Consider the following 18,681-nt stretch of genomic DNA (forward strand, 5'->3'; position numbering starts at 1 on the left):
AAATACAAACATTTTAGAGCTGCTTATTATTTGTATAGTTATCTTGGGGTGAACTTTTTTTATTTTTTTTGAGACAGAATCTTACTCTGTTACCCAGGCTTGGGTACAGTGGCATGATCTCGGCTTACTGCAACCTCCTCCTTCCAGGTTCAAGCAATCCTCCCTCCTCAGCCTCTCAAGTAGCTGGGAGTACAGGTGTGTGCCACCATGCCTGGCTACTTTTTGTATTTTTCATAGAGACGGGGTTTCGCCATGTTGTCCAGGCTGGTCTCGGACTCCTGACCTCAGGTGATCCGCCCACCTTGGCCTCCCAGAGTGCTGAGATTACAGGTGTGAGCCACCATGCCCTGCCAACCTTTTGTAAATTGAATAGTTTTTCATGAGATTTATGAAAATGCAGATTTTATTTTTCAAATGTCATTGAAGGGGAAGCCAACTGTTCCTTTTTATGGTATGTTGAAATACATATTTGAAATGAATCTTTTACTTCATCTTATAAAACAGTTTTATAAACCCTATTTATAAGGGTTTTATAAGGTGAAATAAATATGGTTCATTGTGACGACCTAGAAATTAACCTAGATTTTCTAGCAAAATTTTGCTTTAGAATTTAGAATATTAACAAGAGCTAAATGATTGAATCCTTACTCTCTACAGACACAGTTCTAGGTACTTTATAAACCACTAGCTTATTTAATCCTCACAGCAATCTTATTATTATTTTTATTATCCTCATTTTACAGATGAGGAAACCAAGGCTTAGGGAAATTACATAACTGCCCAAGGTTGTACAAGCTAGCACGTGGCAGAGCTGGGATTCAACCCTGGCATGTCTGACTCTGCAGCCCAAACCACCACATTCCCTTGTGAGGTGGATTTGCAAGAAAGGTTCTTTTATAAAAGATTCGTTCTTTGTAAGTTTTTCAATCATTGCACTGATAGTCTTTTCCCCCCTTGGATGGAGGACGTATCGGATATTAAACTGATAAGAACAGATACTACACTTGATCTCAGCCAAAAGGCCAAGAAGCGATCTTTTTTTCCCTTGGGAAGAGTGGCCATATTTGTGAAATCAAGGGAAAAAAATTTTTTAAGTATTTAAGAATTACTAATTTTACAAGTTTCTGGAAATGGGTTGAGGCATAAAATCCTGGAATTTGATCCCAAAATAAACTATTTAGAATTCAGAGCTATCTATATCATAAACCAATTCTATCTGTCTCTTTTTTTTTTTTTTTTTTTTTTGTGACAGAGTCTCGCCCTGTCACCCAGGCTGGAGTGCAGTGGTGCGATCTCAGCTCACTGCAAGCTTTGCCTCCCAGGTTCATGCCATTCTCCTGCCTCAGCCTCCTGAGTAACTGGGACTACAGATGTTCACCACCATGCCTGGCTAATTTTTTTTTTTTTTTTTTGTATTTTTAGTAGAGATGGGGTTTCACTGTGTTAGCCAGGATGGTCTCAATCTCCTGACCTCGTGATCCACCCGCCTCTGCCTCCCAAAGTGCAGGGAATACAGGCGTGAGCCACCGCGCCCGGCCCAATTCTCTCTTTTTAAAAAAATGTTGGTCATATATTCAGATTGACTAGCATTTGAGATTTCTTTAGTTTCCAAATGAAGCAGGGCTTTTTTCCTTACTCCATAAGGAACAACCCCCTCTAATGTTTCACATGATACGACATGTAGGATATGATAATATGACATCATGTTCTTTATCTGATTTATATAATCAAAAGGTTTTACAAATTTAAGTGCTGATGGTGTCATACCATATAAGGAATAGATTTTTTTAAGCCTAAAATACCACCATGTAAAACAAGAGTGATTCAACTAAGTGCATGTATATTAAGGCAGCTTCCCTACTTGTACTGCTACTGTGCTGTTGTATAAACAAATCACTGAAGGTACATCCCCAGGTGTCTCTGAGTTTGTTTGGGTTTGTCTTGTTAGTTCTTGCCTGGAGGTGTGCAATTGGTTTTCTCATTCTTAAATTAGATTAAATTAAGAAAAACCTTTTTTAAGCAGTTTGAAACTATGATAATGGAATGTTGATGTTAGTGGATTTTCTTTTTAATTCCCAAACAGAGCAACATTTTGCAGATGTCGTACTTAGTGAAGAATTTCTCAATCTTGGCATCGAACAAGTGTGCAGCTTAATCTCAAGCGACAAACTTACCATTTCTTCAGAAGAGAAGGTAAGGATATTTTTCTTTTCCCAGTGTGCAGTGATGTTTCCCTTTTTTTTTTTTTTTTTAAATTTCACTTTTCTTTGTAGCTTTGTGATCCTGTATGTGTAGTGACAGCCAGTGATGTTTCAACTGGAAATTAAGAAACTCAGCTAGTTACTTCAGGAAAGGATTCCAGGAGAAAAAAAAGAAACTCAGGACTTGTTGATTGTCTATGTAAATTACTCCCGGTCTTCACTTTGTGGGAGGTTCCCTAAATTTTTAGCCACTACAGTTTTGTACTTGACCTCCACAGCAAGAGCTTGCACACATTAAACTATCTGAAACAAATGCTTTTTTGGAAACTAGTTTCTTCCTATTTAACTCGATGCCTGTAGGAATTATGATGTGAACATAATATTTGTCACTAAATTAGTTTCCTTGTCTTCTGAGTTGAAAGAGGTTACCTAGGATGGCGAAGTTTTGGTAGTTCTAGGCTGAACATTCTTGATTGTCACCTTCCTTTAGATTGGTTTCCTGTGACATAATACCTCACCCCTGCCAGTCCGTTCAGCCTCCCTGCCTCCCTGCCTCCCTCCCTCACTCCCTCCCTCTCTGTGCAGCTACTGCTTCTGGTTGTAGTCTTTTGTCTCTCCACATTTTGGATTACCTTTGTCATCCACCTGCGCTTTTCATATAGTTGGAGAGAGAAGCTCCTTTTAGTGGGCTGTTTTTCCTTGGGTGGGTTTTGTAGCACATGGGAATCAGAGCACAAAAGCTGTGCTTAGAGGAAATGAAACTTGAGTTTCTCCTTTGTGTGCTTTGCATTTCAAGTTGTGTAAATTCTGATTCTCTTTCTCAAGGATATTCATTTCGCCTGGGGGTAAAAGACACATTTACTCTAATATTTACAGTATTAAAAAATGTGAAAGCATTTGTGACATATATAATCTTAACATCCTAGAAATACAGAGGAAGATGACATTACTTTCACACTTAATAGATAATGTACTGAGTGCCTACCATGTACCAGACACTGCCATGGGCTCCTAGAGAAGAGAAGATTAGCAAAATAGAATTTGTTATTCATAGACTAGTGGGACAACCAGTAGAGTAAATGATTACAGAATGCGGTAAAGGGTGCCTTAGGAGCATTTAACTTCTCAGGAATGGGATAGGGATGAGGATGGTAGTTCAACTTGGTTCAGACGTATATTTCAAGTCTTTTAAAAACGAGTCTGAGTTTGCCAGAGAAATAGGGATGGGTGGGAATGCAGAGGGCATTCCAGGTAGAAGAAGCAGAATATACAAATGTAAAGAGGTATGAAAGAGTAATTGTATTCAATGTGTTCAATATGATGGGAGTTTAGAATATGAGACATGGTGGAAGATAAAATTGGAAGATGATATAATAAAATATCTTCTCAGCTATGTTAAAGAAAATTAACTGTATTGTAGTGGCCTTAAAAGGCCTTAAAAGGGTTTTAAGCCAGAGGAGAAAACCATGCCAAAACCTGCATTATAGAAATATCATGAGGGCTATTCTGGTTTTCTGCTGCTACTCAAGTCATCGTCAAATGTAAAAGCATAAACAATAACCATTTTATGCTAACAATTCTATGGTCAGAATTCATGCAGAACAATAGGGACAGCTTGTCTCTGCTCCACAGTGTCTGAGACCTCAGCTAAGGTGACCCAGATGCCTGGAGACACCTGGCATGGTTCTACTGGAGCCATAGATCTGGAGCTTCAGTTCTTCTGCACATGGCATCTTATGGGTCTGTAATGTCCAAGGTGGCTCCTCCACTCACTTTTGTCTGGCTCCGGGGCTCCCGGTTGATTGGTCTCTCTCTAGGTCTCCCTCCTCTCCCCTCCATTCTTCTCTATAACTTGCATGGGTTTCTCATGGTGTGGTGGTTTCAAGTAGCCAGACTTCTTACATGACATTTGGCTTCCTTCAAATGAACATTTCAAGAGAGCAGAGTAGAAGTAGTGAGGCTGCTTAAGACCTACCTTCAGAAATCACACAGTGTCACTTCCTCCACACTCTACTGGTTAACAGGGCCAGCTTAGATTCAGTGTGGAAGGTTACTATATAAGGGTATGGATCTGGGAGATCTGGTTTATTAGGAGGCTATCTTTGGAGACTAGCTATCATGGTGGTGGTGGGCAGTATGGACCAAACATGAGGTGAGGTGGGCAGTATGGACCAAAAATGATGAGAGGATGTTGAAGTCATACCAGTGAGCAGCAGGTTCCGATATGGGATGATAGAAGCAGCGGGGAGAGAAGACAGAACTGGGAAATATTAGATAGAATTGCCAGAAGGCCGACTATCTTGTTCACTTAATCTCTGGCACCTGGCACGTAGAGACACTCGATAAATACTTGTTGACAGAATGAATTAAAGAGGGGTGTTAATTGTAATGTGCATTATTTTTAGTTTCTTGCTTTTTTTTTTTCAAACTTTGCAAAATGTTTTACTACCTCCATTCTGTTCATTCTTGTTATTTATTTGCAGAAATCAATAAAAGGTTGCCAAAATGTAAGCTGATCCACAAAGTATGAGAGAATTAGTTTCTTGCTTCATTCCTGGATCCAAATAACCTATTTTTGGTCTCAGTTATCCAATTGCATATTGTCAAACATTTCCTGCAAACCTTTAAAGATTGTTAAGTGATATATTCATCAGTTGAGATGAAAATTATGTAGACAAACAGTGTCTTCATATTAGCTTATTAGCTTTCTAACAATTATGTGTTGTAAAAAATAATGCCCTTATTTTTTAATTTGTAAAAAAAAATTTCCAAATACTACATTTTAATATATTCTGCTTTTACAGAGCTGAGTCGATCTGTTGTACAAACCTTCAATTTATGTGTATGGTCTAACATTTGTTTGTAAACCTGAAGAAAAAGCCAAACATGAATTGTTTATAAGAATACATGATTTTCATTCCAGAATATCACTTTGCTTTATTATTTTGGGTAAATAAAAAAAAAAAAACAGAAAAGAAATGGGGTGAATGGCTTTGTAAGTACATTGCAAGTCAGGATTTTGAAAACATTTGAGCTGTGAATTAAACTTGGATGTCTTAGCAAGGGTTATATATAAAATGTAGTCTCATATTTTATCCAGATGCCTTGATACACAACTCATTTCTTATTTTTTCTTCTCCTATATTTTCTGCAAGGTATTTGAAGCAGTAATAGCGTGGGTGAACCACGACAAGGATGTGAGGCAAGAGTTTATGGCCCGACTGATGGAACATGTACGGTTACCTTTGCTTCCTCGGGAATATTTAGTTCAGGTAAATGCATATGCAAAACATATGAATCCACACAGCACTGTGTCACTGGCCTGACAGCATGTAGATCCCTATCAAGCAGTGATAAGAGCTGTAGAATGCAGATCCGTGGAGTACAGGACAGAAGACAGTAAAGGACCCTGCAGGCTGGAATGTAGTGGCATCATCTCGGCTCTCTGCAACCTCCACCTCCCGGGCTCAAGTGATTGTTGTACCTCTGCCTACTGAATAGCTGGGACTACAGGTGCGTGCTACAACCCCAGCTACTTTTTGTATTTTCAGTAGAGTTGGGGTTTTGCCCTGTTGGCCAGGCTGGTCTCGAACTCCTGACCTCAAGTAATCTACCTGCCTCGGCCTCCCAAACTACTGGGATTACAGGCCTCGTGAGCCACCGCACCCAGCCACCATTCCCCGTTCTTAGAAATTTGCTTTTGCCCCTATTTTTGATTTGGGTAAGCAAGTACTAGAGCTTATCAAGGTAGTATTTGTGGTCATTTAAATACATGTAAATAAATGTCCCTGTGGCAGTCACTGCTTTGCATCTTCTTTACTGTTTTTTTCTTTTGATAGTCTCTTCTGATTCCCCTGCAGACCTGGAATTTTGAGGTCTGACCCAAATACCGTTTAATTTTACTTCGTAATTTAATAGTGGCATGCATTTGATTTGTCTTTATTTCTAAGCTGAGGGAAAACATTATTTGAAATAAATGAGAAATGATTCTTTAGTGGTCTCCAAATAATTTTAAATTTACTCTTTTTTTATTAGAATCCCGCTAGGAACATTTCAGCATTATTTTAGTAATTGAAACCATTGAAAGAATCATTTATTAAGAAATTAGATTTGAACATTTTAGGATTTCTTGAAATCTCATCACTTTTTGTGATCTGTGTAATCATGGGCCTTCTCGTATTAAGAAAATGGTCCAAAAGGCTGGGTGCGGTCAGTGGCTCACGTCTATAATCCCAGCACTTTGGGAGATGGAGGCAGGCAGATCGCATGAGGCCAGGAGTTCGAGACCAGCCTGGCTAACGTGGTGAATCCCCGTCTCTATTAAAAATACAAAAAATTAGCCAGACATGGTGGCAGGTGCCTGTAGTCCCAGCTACTCAAGAAGGGAGGGAGGAGAATTGCTCAAACCTGGCAGGTGGAGTTTGCCAGGACTGCGCCACTGAACTCCAGCCTGGGCGACAGAGTGAGACTCTGTCCCCTTCCTCCCGACCCCCCACCCCCAGAAAAAAGAAAATGAACCCAGAGGCCTGTCCTGCGTTTGAGGTCAGGTTAGGCAGTACAAGATTTATTTCTGTTATGGGTATGTTGCTTTAAGGTATTTCTAATCTCTTTTTGGGATATTTTACTTGCCCACTTGTGTTTGAAAAAGGTATCATTAACTTATTAGTATTGTCTTCACCTGAAGGATGTATTATCTAAACTTTGTTTCTTGTTTTGCTTACTTTTTGGCTTAAAGGTTAAAGATACACAGGTGGATATAATATCCAAAGAGTTCATCATATTCCATAGCTAACATTGAAGTTTATCATTTTTTACTGTAGTTCTTCTTTTTATTACCTATATATGTCTTTCTCTGCAGGCCAGATACTTGAGCATTTTTTGGTTTTATTTATTTTTCTCTTAGATGTATTTATAAACTTTCCTCATTTACTTTTAGACTAAACTAAAGGATATAGTTACTGCTTTTTTCCTCTCCTTTACTTCTTTTTCTTTGGCAATTTAATTATGAAATAGCCCTACCCTCAGTGGGTGTGTCTGATTTCTTGTTACAGAGGGTTGAAGAGGAAGCATTGGTCAAGAATAGCAGTGCTTGCAAAGATTACCTCATTGAAGCAATGAAGTATCATTTGCTGCCAACAGAGCAGCGTATATTAATGAAGAGTGTCCGGACTCGGCTGAGAACACCCATGAACCTTCCCAAAGTAGGATCTGTTGCTCGTGCTTGTTATTACCTCATGCGAAAGGCTTATAAGTGAAGCTGTTAGTACTTTGCTTATTTGAATTTCCATGATTTATTGTTTGTTTTAGTTTTCCTTCAAGAGAAAATGTGCCTAAGAATGAATTGTAGTATGTAATTCAGCCTCTATTGATTTTATATGTTAAGGGTGGGGATTGTTTGGTCCATTTAATTTTTATAAACTGTATGATGTCACTCTTCTGGAACAGAAGACAACTGGTTTTTGTCCCCTCTGAGTTTTATTAGCTCTAATTATAGTAGAAAGCTCTAATTATAGTCCAAAAAAATCAGACCAGGTAGAAAGATTTCTCTGTAGGCCGGGGGTGCTGTGATTCATGCCTGTAATCCCAGCACTTTGGGAGACTGAGGCAGGCAGATCACCTGAGGTCAGGAGTTTGAGACCAGCCTGGCCATCATCGTGAAACCGTGTCTCTACTAAAAATACAAAAACTAGCCACGTGTGGTGGCAGGTACCTGTAATCTCTGCTACTCAGGAGGCTGAGGCAGAGAATCACCTGAACGCAGAAGGCGGAGGTTGCAGTGAGTTGAGCTCGTGCCACTGCACTCCAGTCTGGGCAACAGTGCGACGACAGGCTCTGTCTCAAAAAAAGAAAAAAAAGAAAGATTTATTTTGTAAGCTAGGTGTTTGTTTAATAACTGAAAACCCAGTAGTTTCACAGAATTACACATTAGAACTACGGATGATAAAATAGCTTGTTCAGTTCATCTCATTGCTGTTCCCTGTTGTATACCATTTGATGGTTCCCTGCACATCATATGTAGCCATTTCAGCATACATTCCCTTGTCTTCCCATGTCTCTCGTGTTCATATTTTCCTATGTGAATGTTGATATTCTACCTTGGTCTTTTTAGCTGTGGCCATTCATATTTTACCAATTCAATTTTTCTTATGAAATAACCCCTCATTTCTGTCTCTGTTGGCAATTCCTTCTGCTCTGTTTACATCTTTATAGTACGACCAATACTTTAAGCACCATTTTGTGTGTGGTCTAATCTGAATGACTCATAATATAAAGACTTTATTTGTGTATTTATTTTTAACTCTTGTGTATGTTTTGGGCAATGCTGGATTAAGAAATAAGAATCTGTTCTCTCTTGTTTTCTTATATCGTCTTTAGTTATTACTCTGTCCTTTCCATTGAATTATGTTTTTTAAATTCTTTCACTTTAATACTTTTATTTAATATTTTTCTAAGTTTTACTTTGGAGTCTACATTTTTAATTGCTGCAAATCTATATTGGTATTGTTTTTCTGTTTTGCCTATTACTAACAACAGTTCTCAAATTAAAACTAACTGCAGATTTGCCAGGGTGCTGTTGACTTATTTTTCTAGATCGTTAGCAAATATTTTAATTTAGAATTGATCTCAAAACTCTCTTGGTGGCACCTTGTTAGAAGTACCCAGCCACTGACACAGTCTATTTGTGGGAAGTTTCATTCTGTATGGTTATTATCTAAGCCAAAATAAGTAATTTGGCATATAACATCTGATGAGGTTGAGGATCAAATGGATTCAAATTTGGCATGACTTTTTAAACATCCTTCTGCATGTTATTTTATTGGCCCCTAGAAGTTCAAATGCTTTTCTCAAAATCTTCTAAATTTTTACTCAGAATTATTATCACTTAACAAAGTGTATTTACAAGGTATTCACTTCCTATCCTGGTTTGAAAATTTGGTATTTGCTTTTTTTAAATTTTCTGATCTATCCTCAGTTCTCTGAGATTTTTCAGAAATAATTGTAAGTGGCTCAGTAAGTACATTAGCTAGTTCCCTTAACACCTCAGTATTCATGCTGGGTCTGCTGATTTTATATGTGTTTACATTTTTCAAATACCTTTACACCTGCTTTTATAAGTACCCATCTTTTAAGTCTTCATTAATTCATATTTGTCCATCTTATTTGGTGTCAGTTTTTGTTCTTACAAAATAATCCATTTATAAAAATTGTTCAGTCTTGGCAGTAAATTTAAGGTTGCCATTTATTTTATTTTATTATTTTATGTAAGTCTTTCCAACTTCCTTCTAAATAATATGCTATATCTTTAATACTTTTTAAATACTTCATATTTGTAAAAAAGAATTTCTTCTTGTATATTCCTCCTTCTGGCATCTTCAAACTTTCCTATATTTAGCTATGCTGCAGAGACCTTTAGAGTGAAAATGAATTCATTTTTGATTTCTGGAATAAACATGTCATTTTTGAAACCTTCTAGAGTTCTCGGTAAAAGCCTATCAAGTACTTACTTTCTCTTTTGTGGTGTTGTGTTTACATTGTTTCTGGACTTCTCTGGTTGTGGTTTTGGAGTAGGACTCCTATAGCTGTGTTATGCTTTTAGATTTCTCAGTTCTCTAGCTGTTATTTTGTGTTGGGTATGTGGGTCCCTGGAGGTTCTCTTTCATTCTGTTCTATCAGGGTGGCGGGAGGGGCAGCAGCCTTGCTGGATAGCAGTCAGCAGCCCTGTTGCTTTGACTTTGCATGTTTACTTGTATGATCCCTTCTCAGTGTGTTTGTTTATCCACACATATTTTTGAAAAGGTGCTGGTGATGAACAATTTTCCAACACCACCGTTTGTCATTTTAGAGTTGTTATATTCAGATTAAGTCTAAGGAGTTGGGTAAGAATGGAGCAAAGATTAATTTCTTATGCTTATTATTTCATAGTAATGATGCCTTTTATCATCATAATAATGAGTCAAATTGAACAAAATGTGGTAGTCGTGCTGAAGAAATTACAAGGTTTTGGTAATATTTTACCATGAGAGTGAATTAGTACTTTTTATATTAGGCTCTGATTTTTAATTTGCATGAATGATTCTTTTCATATCTCAGACATTTAGTTTTGGCTTCTCAATAAACAGACTGTATAAGGCATCCTTGGATTTGTACATCATAATAAAAATTGTGTGTGTTTTGCTTCTTTTGTATTTTGTTAGCTTTTCTCTTTGGAATCTGTATTTTTATAAGTGCTGTCATATTTCTGGGTATATATTATATTTTAAAAATATTTTTACCCAGTTATTTATTGAAATTTTCAGTTAGAAACTTGATTTTTCAGGAGTTAATTTTCAACTAATGTTTATTTAATAGGTAAAGAAAATAAAAAGAACAAAGTTTAATTGACCTACATTTCAGGATGATTACTGAATTTGCTTAACCTCCTACCCCTTGCCCTCTTCAAATATGTTACGTTTAACTTTTCCTTACAAAAGGTCTTCTTTTCTTGTTCCTTCATAGCATAATTAGTGTGGTGTTTCTCAAATATCTGTGTCTTTTACAGATAACTGGGATGTCAGCATTATGAGCAACTCTTTTGGTAGCCACACAATGGTTTATGACACAGTCTCTTGGTTTTATATAAATATTCCTGCCTTCTTGTCCCCGCATCCCCCCATTGCACATTCTCCTTGTCTCCTTTATCCCTGATTCCTGGAGACCCAAATCCTTACCCCATTTTCCCTCTCTTGGGTGAGTAAAGGACAAATATTACTACTGTTCTCTGTATGTAATAGCACAGTTTTCCTTTTCATCTTCATTTTAATGTGTAAAAGTGAACTATTGCGTGGAAATAGAAATCTTATATTCAAACTTTGAGGATTATGAAATCTATAACTCAGTGTTATTTCTCAAAAAATTTAAAAAATGTTCCCTTCTGAAATTTTAGAAAAATTGGTCTTCATCAGATATATCATCTAAGACTCTTTCAACTATTGTCTTTTGGGCAGTTTTGAAGTTTTGAACAGAACCCTAAATACAAGGTTTATCTTAACATGCATCCCAATTCTGTAATTTTTACAACCTTGCTTCCCCCCTGTTTTTGGGTGGTCAGAGGTGAGGGTATTGTATATTTTCTTTATTAATTATGTTTATTTTATTTATTTATTTTTTGAGATAGAGTCTCGCTCTTTCACCCAGGCTGGAGTGCATTAGTGCAGTCTCAGCTCACTGCAACCTCTGCCTCCCAGGTTCAAGCGATTCTCATGCCTCAGCCTCCCGAGTAGCTGGGACTACAGGCACGCACTATCATGCCTGGCTAATTTTTGTATTTTTGGTAGAGACGGGGTTTCACCATCTGGGCCAGGCTGGTCTCGAACTCCTGATCTCAAGCGATCCACCCGCACTGGCCTCCCAAAGTGCTAGGATTACAGGAGTGAGCCACCGTGCCTGGCCAACCAAAATGTTGTCTGTTTGTTTGTGAGACAGAGTCTCACTCTGTTGCCCAGGCTGAATTGTTGTAATGGTGCAATCTCGGCTCACTGCAACTTCCACCTCCTGGGTTCAAGTGATTCCCATGCCTCAGCTTCCCCAGTAGCTGGGATTACAGGTGTGCACCACCATGCCCAGCCAATTTTTAATTTTTGTTATTTTTTGTGGAGAAAGGGGCCTTGCTGTTAACCAGGCTGGTCTTGAACTCCTGAGCTCATGATCTGTCCGCTTCAGCCTCCCAGAGTGCTGGAATTACAGACGTGAGCCACCACACCCGGCCAAGAAGAATAATAGGCCTGAAAAAAATTACATAGTTGGTTTATGTTCAGTCTTCTTTTAAGACTTTTAAAATTCATTCTGCTCTCCAGTTACCAAAAACTAAAATGGGCTTCTTTTTGGAAACTTGGGATTTGCTCTCTGATTCAGGAACCATTTTTTGCTATGTACCCATCTTTCTTTAATTCTAAGTACAGGTAGGTCATTGTCTAGTCAAGGTTGGAAATCTTCTCTTTTTGTGTATATGAGTTACTCCATATTCTATTTGTTTTTATTTTTTGTTTCTTTCTAACATCTGTTTTTCCAATCATTATCTCATCTTTTCCTGAAGGTCCTTGCCATTCTTTACAGTTTTTGATTTGGGACATCATTAATGTTTACATTATTCTGATTTGACGGCTGTATTTTCACTGTTGCCGGAGCGTGTCTGTGTATACTCAGTAAAAGACAGACACATTGATTTCTAAATTCTATCCATTTAGCAAGACCATAGATCAGGTTCCAGGAAGCTTTCACTAAATTATGGCAGCTTTTCATTTTCTGATCAGCAGTAGCAATTACATCTATACTAATCACATAATTTTTCGATCATATGTAATTGTGTATTGTTCTTGAGTTATTTCCTAAATCTTGTCTCCTTAGTGAGATCTATCACGTCTTGAAGCATAGAGACCATGTCTTGTATTTCTTATGTATAACACCTAACATAGTTCTGGACACATATAGACGGTAGGCATTTAGTAAATAGTTGTTGGATTGAGTTGAGGGAACTTATAGACCTCATTTATTCTCAAAAGTAGACTATTATGTATTTGTTCATTATGGTATCTAGCATCTCTATTACCTGTCCTGTTAGGTTGTTTTATTTGTGGGGCATCAGGAAAGGTCTCTACTGGAGATTCGGGAATCTGTACTCTTGAGCTCCAATTCAATTACTCCTCCTTTTTCAATATTTTTTTTCCTTCTTCCATCTTTCTTTTAATACTTACTGTCCTTTTCACTTCACTTACCCAGTAACATATGTTTCATTTCTATCTTCTCTCCTGGATTGTGGATTTCTAATGCCTGGTCATTGCAAAACCAGGATCTAGTTTATAGCAAGCCCTATGACATACTGCAGCCTTGCCAGTAATAACTGCCTGCTGTTTTTTGGTTTAAATAACTGCTTTTGCTTGAAGGATCAGAAACTTAGTTTCTGAAGTCCTTATTTTTGACTAAATGTGCTGGATGATAAAATTGTAGTTTTAACATGTGCCCCCTTTGTTGATGTTTATGAAATGTTGGTTAGATGGTTAGATGTTTGTATTCGCCAGCTCACCCTGTCATCTTCTTTCTAACACTTCCCACACCAGTGTCTTTGTAGGACATTTTAAATCCTGAATATGTAATAGTCATTTGTTTAAGTGCTTACATTTCTGCCCTTGTAGTTGATGGTGGTGGTTGGGGGCCAAGCACCAAAGGCTATCCGGAGTGTGGAATGCTATGACTTTAAAGAAGAAAGGTGGCACCAAGTAGCAGAGTTGCCTTCCAGGAGGTGCAGGGCAGGTAAGCATGATGCATCATGGTCAATTCTCTACTCCTGGGTCATTGGGAGCTTCTTTTTCAGGTCTTATTTTATTAATTAGAAAAATCCCTATCAAAAAACTTTGAGTAAAATAGCTATGTAGTTAAACAGTAATTCAGGGGCCTCATATGCCTCTCAAGACATTGATGGGATAGCTACCCTGTCTCCACCTTTACATATCTTTCTGATTGTTTAGTGTAAGGTGGAAGAGATAGTAATTTGCCGGATATTTCCTAGTTACATTTGCCTGAAGTGCTGAGAGGGGAATTCTTTAGGTTGGGACCCTTAGTTCTAGGAGATTCCCTCAGCTATAAGGTACCGTTAAGTCCCTCAGTTATAAGGCATAATTGCCTTCTTCAAGGCATCTGTTTTACAAACATTTGTTGAAGTAGACTTTCATTTAGCCAAAGCTGTGATCAAAGGAAGGAGTTATTATACAAACTCAGGATTTTTCCTGGGACTTAAACTTGGATCCATAATTTCTGTCTCCCATAGCGAAATGAGTTCTGTATGTAATGGAACATTTCTATGATGGTAGCACTTTAACAGTACATCTTGGAGATTGTTATATATCAGCATATCTGGAGTTACCTCATTCAATAAGAGCTGTCTAGTGTTTCATTTTGGTCTGGACATAGTTTTTACTAGTTTTTAATAGAGCATTAAAATGTTTTTAATCTTAATGTTATAAACAATGCTACAACAAATCTCTTATACATACATCATTATGTACATATGCTAATATATTTTGGCAGGATAAAACTCTAAAACTAGACTTACTGATTCAAAGGATGTCCTAAAAGGATATGCCAGTTATTACTACCACTAACAGTAAAATATGAAGGTGCCAGTTTCCCTAAACTCCTGACAGTACTTTGTAATTAAATGTTTTGAGCTTTGCCAATCTGGTGGGTGAAAAATGCCTTAATTTATACTTAAGTAATTATGAGGAAAGTTAAATATCTTTCTCTCTGAATTGTCAGTTCATGATTTTTGCCATTTTAACAGTTTTATTGATGTCACAGATACAGTTATGTTAAGGAAAGTAGCCTTCTTGTCTGTGATATGTAGTGTGAATATTTATTTGTATTAATCTTTTATCTTTTGACTTTGTGCTATTTTTGCCATGTAAAAACTTTATCTTTTAGTGTAGTCCTGTATACCAAAGTTTTGTGTCTCTGGACTTAAAAATTTGTTTCTTGCATAGAAAGCCATATGCCAAAATTATCTATATGTGTGTGTGAGTGTGTGTATATACACACAAACATATTTTTTAAAAACTTTATGTTGGGCCGGGCGCAGCGGGTCATGCCTGTAATCCCAGTGCTTTGGGAGGCCAAGGTGGGCGGATCACAAGGTCAGAAGCTCGAGACCAGCCTGGCCAACATGGTGAAACCCCTTCTCTACTAAAAATACAAAAAATAGCTGGGTATGGTGGCAGGCATCTGTAATACCAGCTACTCAGGAGGCTGAAGCAGGAGAATCGCTTGAACCTGGGAGGTGGAGGTTGCAGTGAGCCAAGACCTCGCCACTGCACTCCAGCCTAGGCAACAGAGTGAGACTCCATCTCAAAAAAAAAAAAAAAAAAAACAAAAAAACTTTATGTTGAAATAATTTTACTTACAGAAGAGTTGCAAAGATAGAACAAATAATTCTGGTATATTCTTTCCCCAATATTAATATCTTACTGTGATACAGTTATCAAAACTAGAAATTAGCATTGACATATTAATATTAACTGAAATACAGACTTCATTCATATTTACCATTTTTCCATTGATTTCCCTTACGTTGTTCCAGGATCCTGCTTTGCATTTAGTTGTCGTTATCTTCTTATCTGAGATAGTCCCAGAGTCTTTTCTTGTCTTTTATGCCCTTGATTCTTTGAAGAGGACTGGTCAGACATTTTGAAGAATGTCTCTCAAGTTGGGTTTGTCTGATATTTTTCCATGGTTAAATTGACTTAGTATGATTATTTTTTGTGAGGGTAACCTTGTTCTCTTGGTTAAGGTAGTATCTGCCAGGTTTCTACCCTATGACAAAATTATATTTTAAAAACATTTGTTGTTCTAGTACCTTTACAATTTTATTTATAAATATATGTATCTAAGATATCTGGGCTGTATTTTAGTCTAAGATGTAAGGTATAGATTTTGGTTTTTAATGGCTAGTCAGTTGTCCAAATACCCCTTATTGACTTGTGTGTCTCCATTCATTTGATGAAATGCTGCCTTTATCTTGTATTAAATTTCCACATTTACTTGGTTTTATTCTAAATTTTCTGTTCTCTTCCATTGATTTGTCTTGCCTATTCATGCATCAAGACAAAGCCAATTTTAGTTACTGAGCTTTATAATATGTTTTACTATGTTATGAAACTAGTGATAGGACTCCTGTCTTTTATATCCTTCAGTAGATTTTTAACATTTTCTTCCAATGGTCCTCTGTGTTTCTTGGCAAGTTTATTTTTAGGTATTTTATCTTTATCGTTACTATTGGAAATGGAGTCTTGTATGCCATTTACTAACTGGTTTCTTAATTCATATCTGATTCCTAATACATTTCCCTTTTCATTGGGGCCATAAGTCATTTGACTCATTTTATTGCAAAATGTATTATTTACTTATTGGATAACTGAATAAATTTTATCTTCATCATATCCTCTTCTCTCTCCCTCCTTCAGATTAGAGCCAATGTCCTTAACTGTGTAAATTTGGCCAAATTTTAATAAACTGTGTAATTAAACTTCTGGGCACTTCAGTTTCCTGATAACTTTGGGAGGTTATCATACTTCTCTTAGTTCAGTCCCTTCTCCAGACCCAGAGCCTTTGGTGGGGGGCACTTCATAGATTGATTCATTTATTTTCTTCTCTGTGACCTAAAATTCTCTAAAACTTGGTAAGCATGCTACATTACTTCTAAGAGATGGCATATTTGTAGTGTTATTTTGTGGGTAGAGAAAGGAAAATGAAAATTGCAATGGGCAAAATTCCCACAATGAACATTCCCTGGAGTTAGTTATGATTTTGGGATACAGGATTGTTTCATGCTGAAACATGCTGCCTGCTATGTTGCTGCTCACGAGTCTCCAGGCCCTCTTAGGAGGTCTGTTAAATTTTGTGCTAGCAGGGGGCCAAAACAGGCAACTTCATCTGAACTGGAAAGGTCTTGTTGCCATATGGAGGACTGCATTTCTGTGTATTTTTACAGGGGTGGGGGAATAAAGCACCAGAGGGTAGGACAATAAGGGGTAGAGGTACATCTCTTGCCTGATAACATCTGCAAAACATTGAGCTTGTCAAACATATCTGGTGATTCCAATTCTCCCTACAGGGATTCAGAGAACTGTGAGCCACATTGCCTGCCCTCAGGCTGGCACAGGGACATAAACGTTATAGAACTAAGAACAATAAAAATTTGAACAATTTAATTATATTATAGATGGTACATTTATTAAACCTCAAGTACATGATATAGATGTTATTTGCTATAGGGTTCAGGAGCTTGACGTAATCCCTTTTAGGCTAAAGTGGACAGGGAAGGCATCATAGATAATGTGGAACTTCAACTGAGGATTCAGAGTTAAAGAGAACAGAGTGGATGGTGATAGGAGCCTGTCCGATTAGGACAGCAGCATGAAAAAAGTTGAGAAAAGTGAGAAGATGGTTGAAACCTGAGTCTAGCAGTCCAGTTTCTCCATTCACTCATTCCGTAATATCTCTTTAGCCCAAGGATCAGCAGACTTTCTCTTGAAGGACCAGAGAGTAAGTATTTTAGGCTTTGTGGTTATATGGTCTCTGTCACAGCTTCTTATCTACTGCTGTAGTGCAAAACCAGCCATATGTAAGTGAATGGGTGTGGCAGTGTTCCAATAAAACTATATTTATGGATGGTGAAATTTGAATTTCATATAGCTTTTTACATGTCATGAAATATTATTCCTCTTTTGGTTGTTTTTCAGCCATTTAAAAATATAAAAAACATGCTTAGCTTATGGGTTCTACAGAAATAGTTCGGTGCACCAAATTTAGCCTGTAGCTGTAAATTTGCTGACCCCTGATTTAGCCCACTAACATGATAAACTAGGAATACGTTATGCAAATAAATTATAAGCGTATAGAGTTACATTCTGAGAATATCCACTAGAAGATCCAAAATTGAAAGCTATGGGAGGTGAGTACAGGGTCAAGTAGTTGGAAAATAATGGCTCATTATTTAAGCTTGTAAATTGATATTTAAAAAAACCAAGAGTCAACATGGTACTTTAGCCCGTGCCATTGCATTTTTTAATAACCTTAGAAAGAAGGCCAGGTGCAGTGGCTCACGCTTGTAATCCCAGCACTTTGGGAGGCCAAGGTGGGCGGATCACGAGGTCCGGAGATCAAGACCACAGTGAAACCCTGTCTCTACTAAAAATACAAAAAATTAGTCGGGTGTGGTGGCGGGCACCTATAGTCCCAGCTACTCGGGTGGCTGAGGCAGGAGAATGGTGTGAACACGGGAAGCTGAGCTTGCAGTGAGCTGAGATGGCGCCACTGCACTCCAGCCTGGGCAATAGAGCGAGACTCCGTCTCAAAATAAATAAATAAATAAATAAATAATAATAATAATAACCTTAGAAAGAAAGACAATGTAGTGATTGGATGTTCTTGCAAATGAATAGCATTCTCAAGGATTTATTTAATCAGGCTCCTCCTAAGAGTAGCATGTTTTGACAACAGCTATAGACTTATCAGAAAGCAATCTTTGGATATTGGTGGTAGTTGAGTTGCATGTTGCTCATTAAATGCTGTACTCCTTTTGCAGGCATGGTCTACATGGCTGGACTTGTTTTTGCTGTTGGTGGCTTTAATGGCTCATTAAGAGTTCGCACTGTAGATTCCTACGACCCTGTGAAGGACCAGTGGACCAGCGTTGCTAACATGAGAGACCGGAGAAGCACTTTGGGAGCTGCTGTGTTAAATGGATTGTTATACGCTGTGGGAGGCTTTGATGGGAGTACAGGTCATTTCCTTTTCATCTCTTCTACATTGCTGCTAAAATTAACATAGTAATGTTTATGAAATAAATTGTGGCAACATTAGGGCACATGTGAGGTTTTTTGTGTTTTTTTTTTTTTTTTGGGAGATGGAGTCTTGCTCTGTCACCCAGGCTGGAGTGCAGTGGTGCAGTCTC

At 37.7% G+C, this 18,681-nt stretch overlaps 1 protein-coding gene and 1 pseudogene across 4 annotated transcripts in view; one reads left to right on the plus strand and one right to left on the minus strand.

Annotated features, from left to right (window-relative positions):
• KLHL2 (kelch like family member 2) overlaps positions 1–18,681 on the plus strand; it is a 114,893-nt gene that overhangs the window by 84,045 nt on the left and 12,167 nt on the right. For all 4 annotated transcript variants that reach the window (XR_008502071.2, XM_054485007.2, XM_054485008.2 and 1 more), the window contains 5 exons: positions 2,084–2,193; positions 5,357–5,473; positions 7,253–7,402; positions 13,370–13,487; positions 18,313–18,510. Coding sequence is in view for 3 of the 4 variants with exons in the window: in XM_054485007.2 (XP_054340982.1) it covers positions 2,084–2,193; positions 5,357–5,473; positions 7,253–7,402; positions 13,370–13,487; positions 18,313–18,510 (693 nt within the window). In the remaining variant the exon portion in view is untranslated. The remainder of the gene's footprint in view (positions 1–2,083; positions 2,194–5,356; positions 5,474–7,252; positions 7,403–13,369; positions 13,488–18,312; positions 18,511–18,681) is intronic.
• Positions 813–1,034, minus strand: LOC129036013 (U2 spliceosomal RNA; annotated as a pseudogene).

The sequence above is a fragment of the Pongo pygmaeus genome, chromosome 3 (genome assembly GCF_028885625.2).
Source record: "Pongo pygmaeus isolate AG05252 chromosome 3, NHGRI_mPonPyg2-v2.0_pri, whole genome shotgun sequence".
In the NCBI taxonomy this organism is placed as follows: domain Eukaryota; kingdom Metazoa; phylum Chordata; class Mammalia; order Primates; family Hominidae; genus Pongo; species Pongo pygmaeus.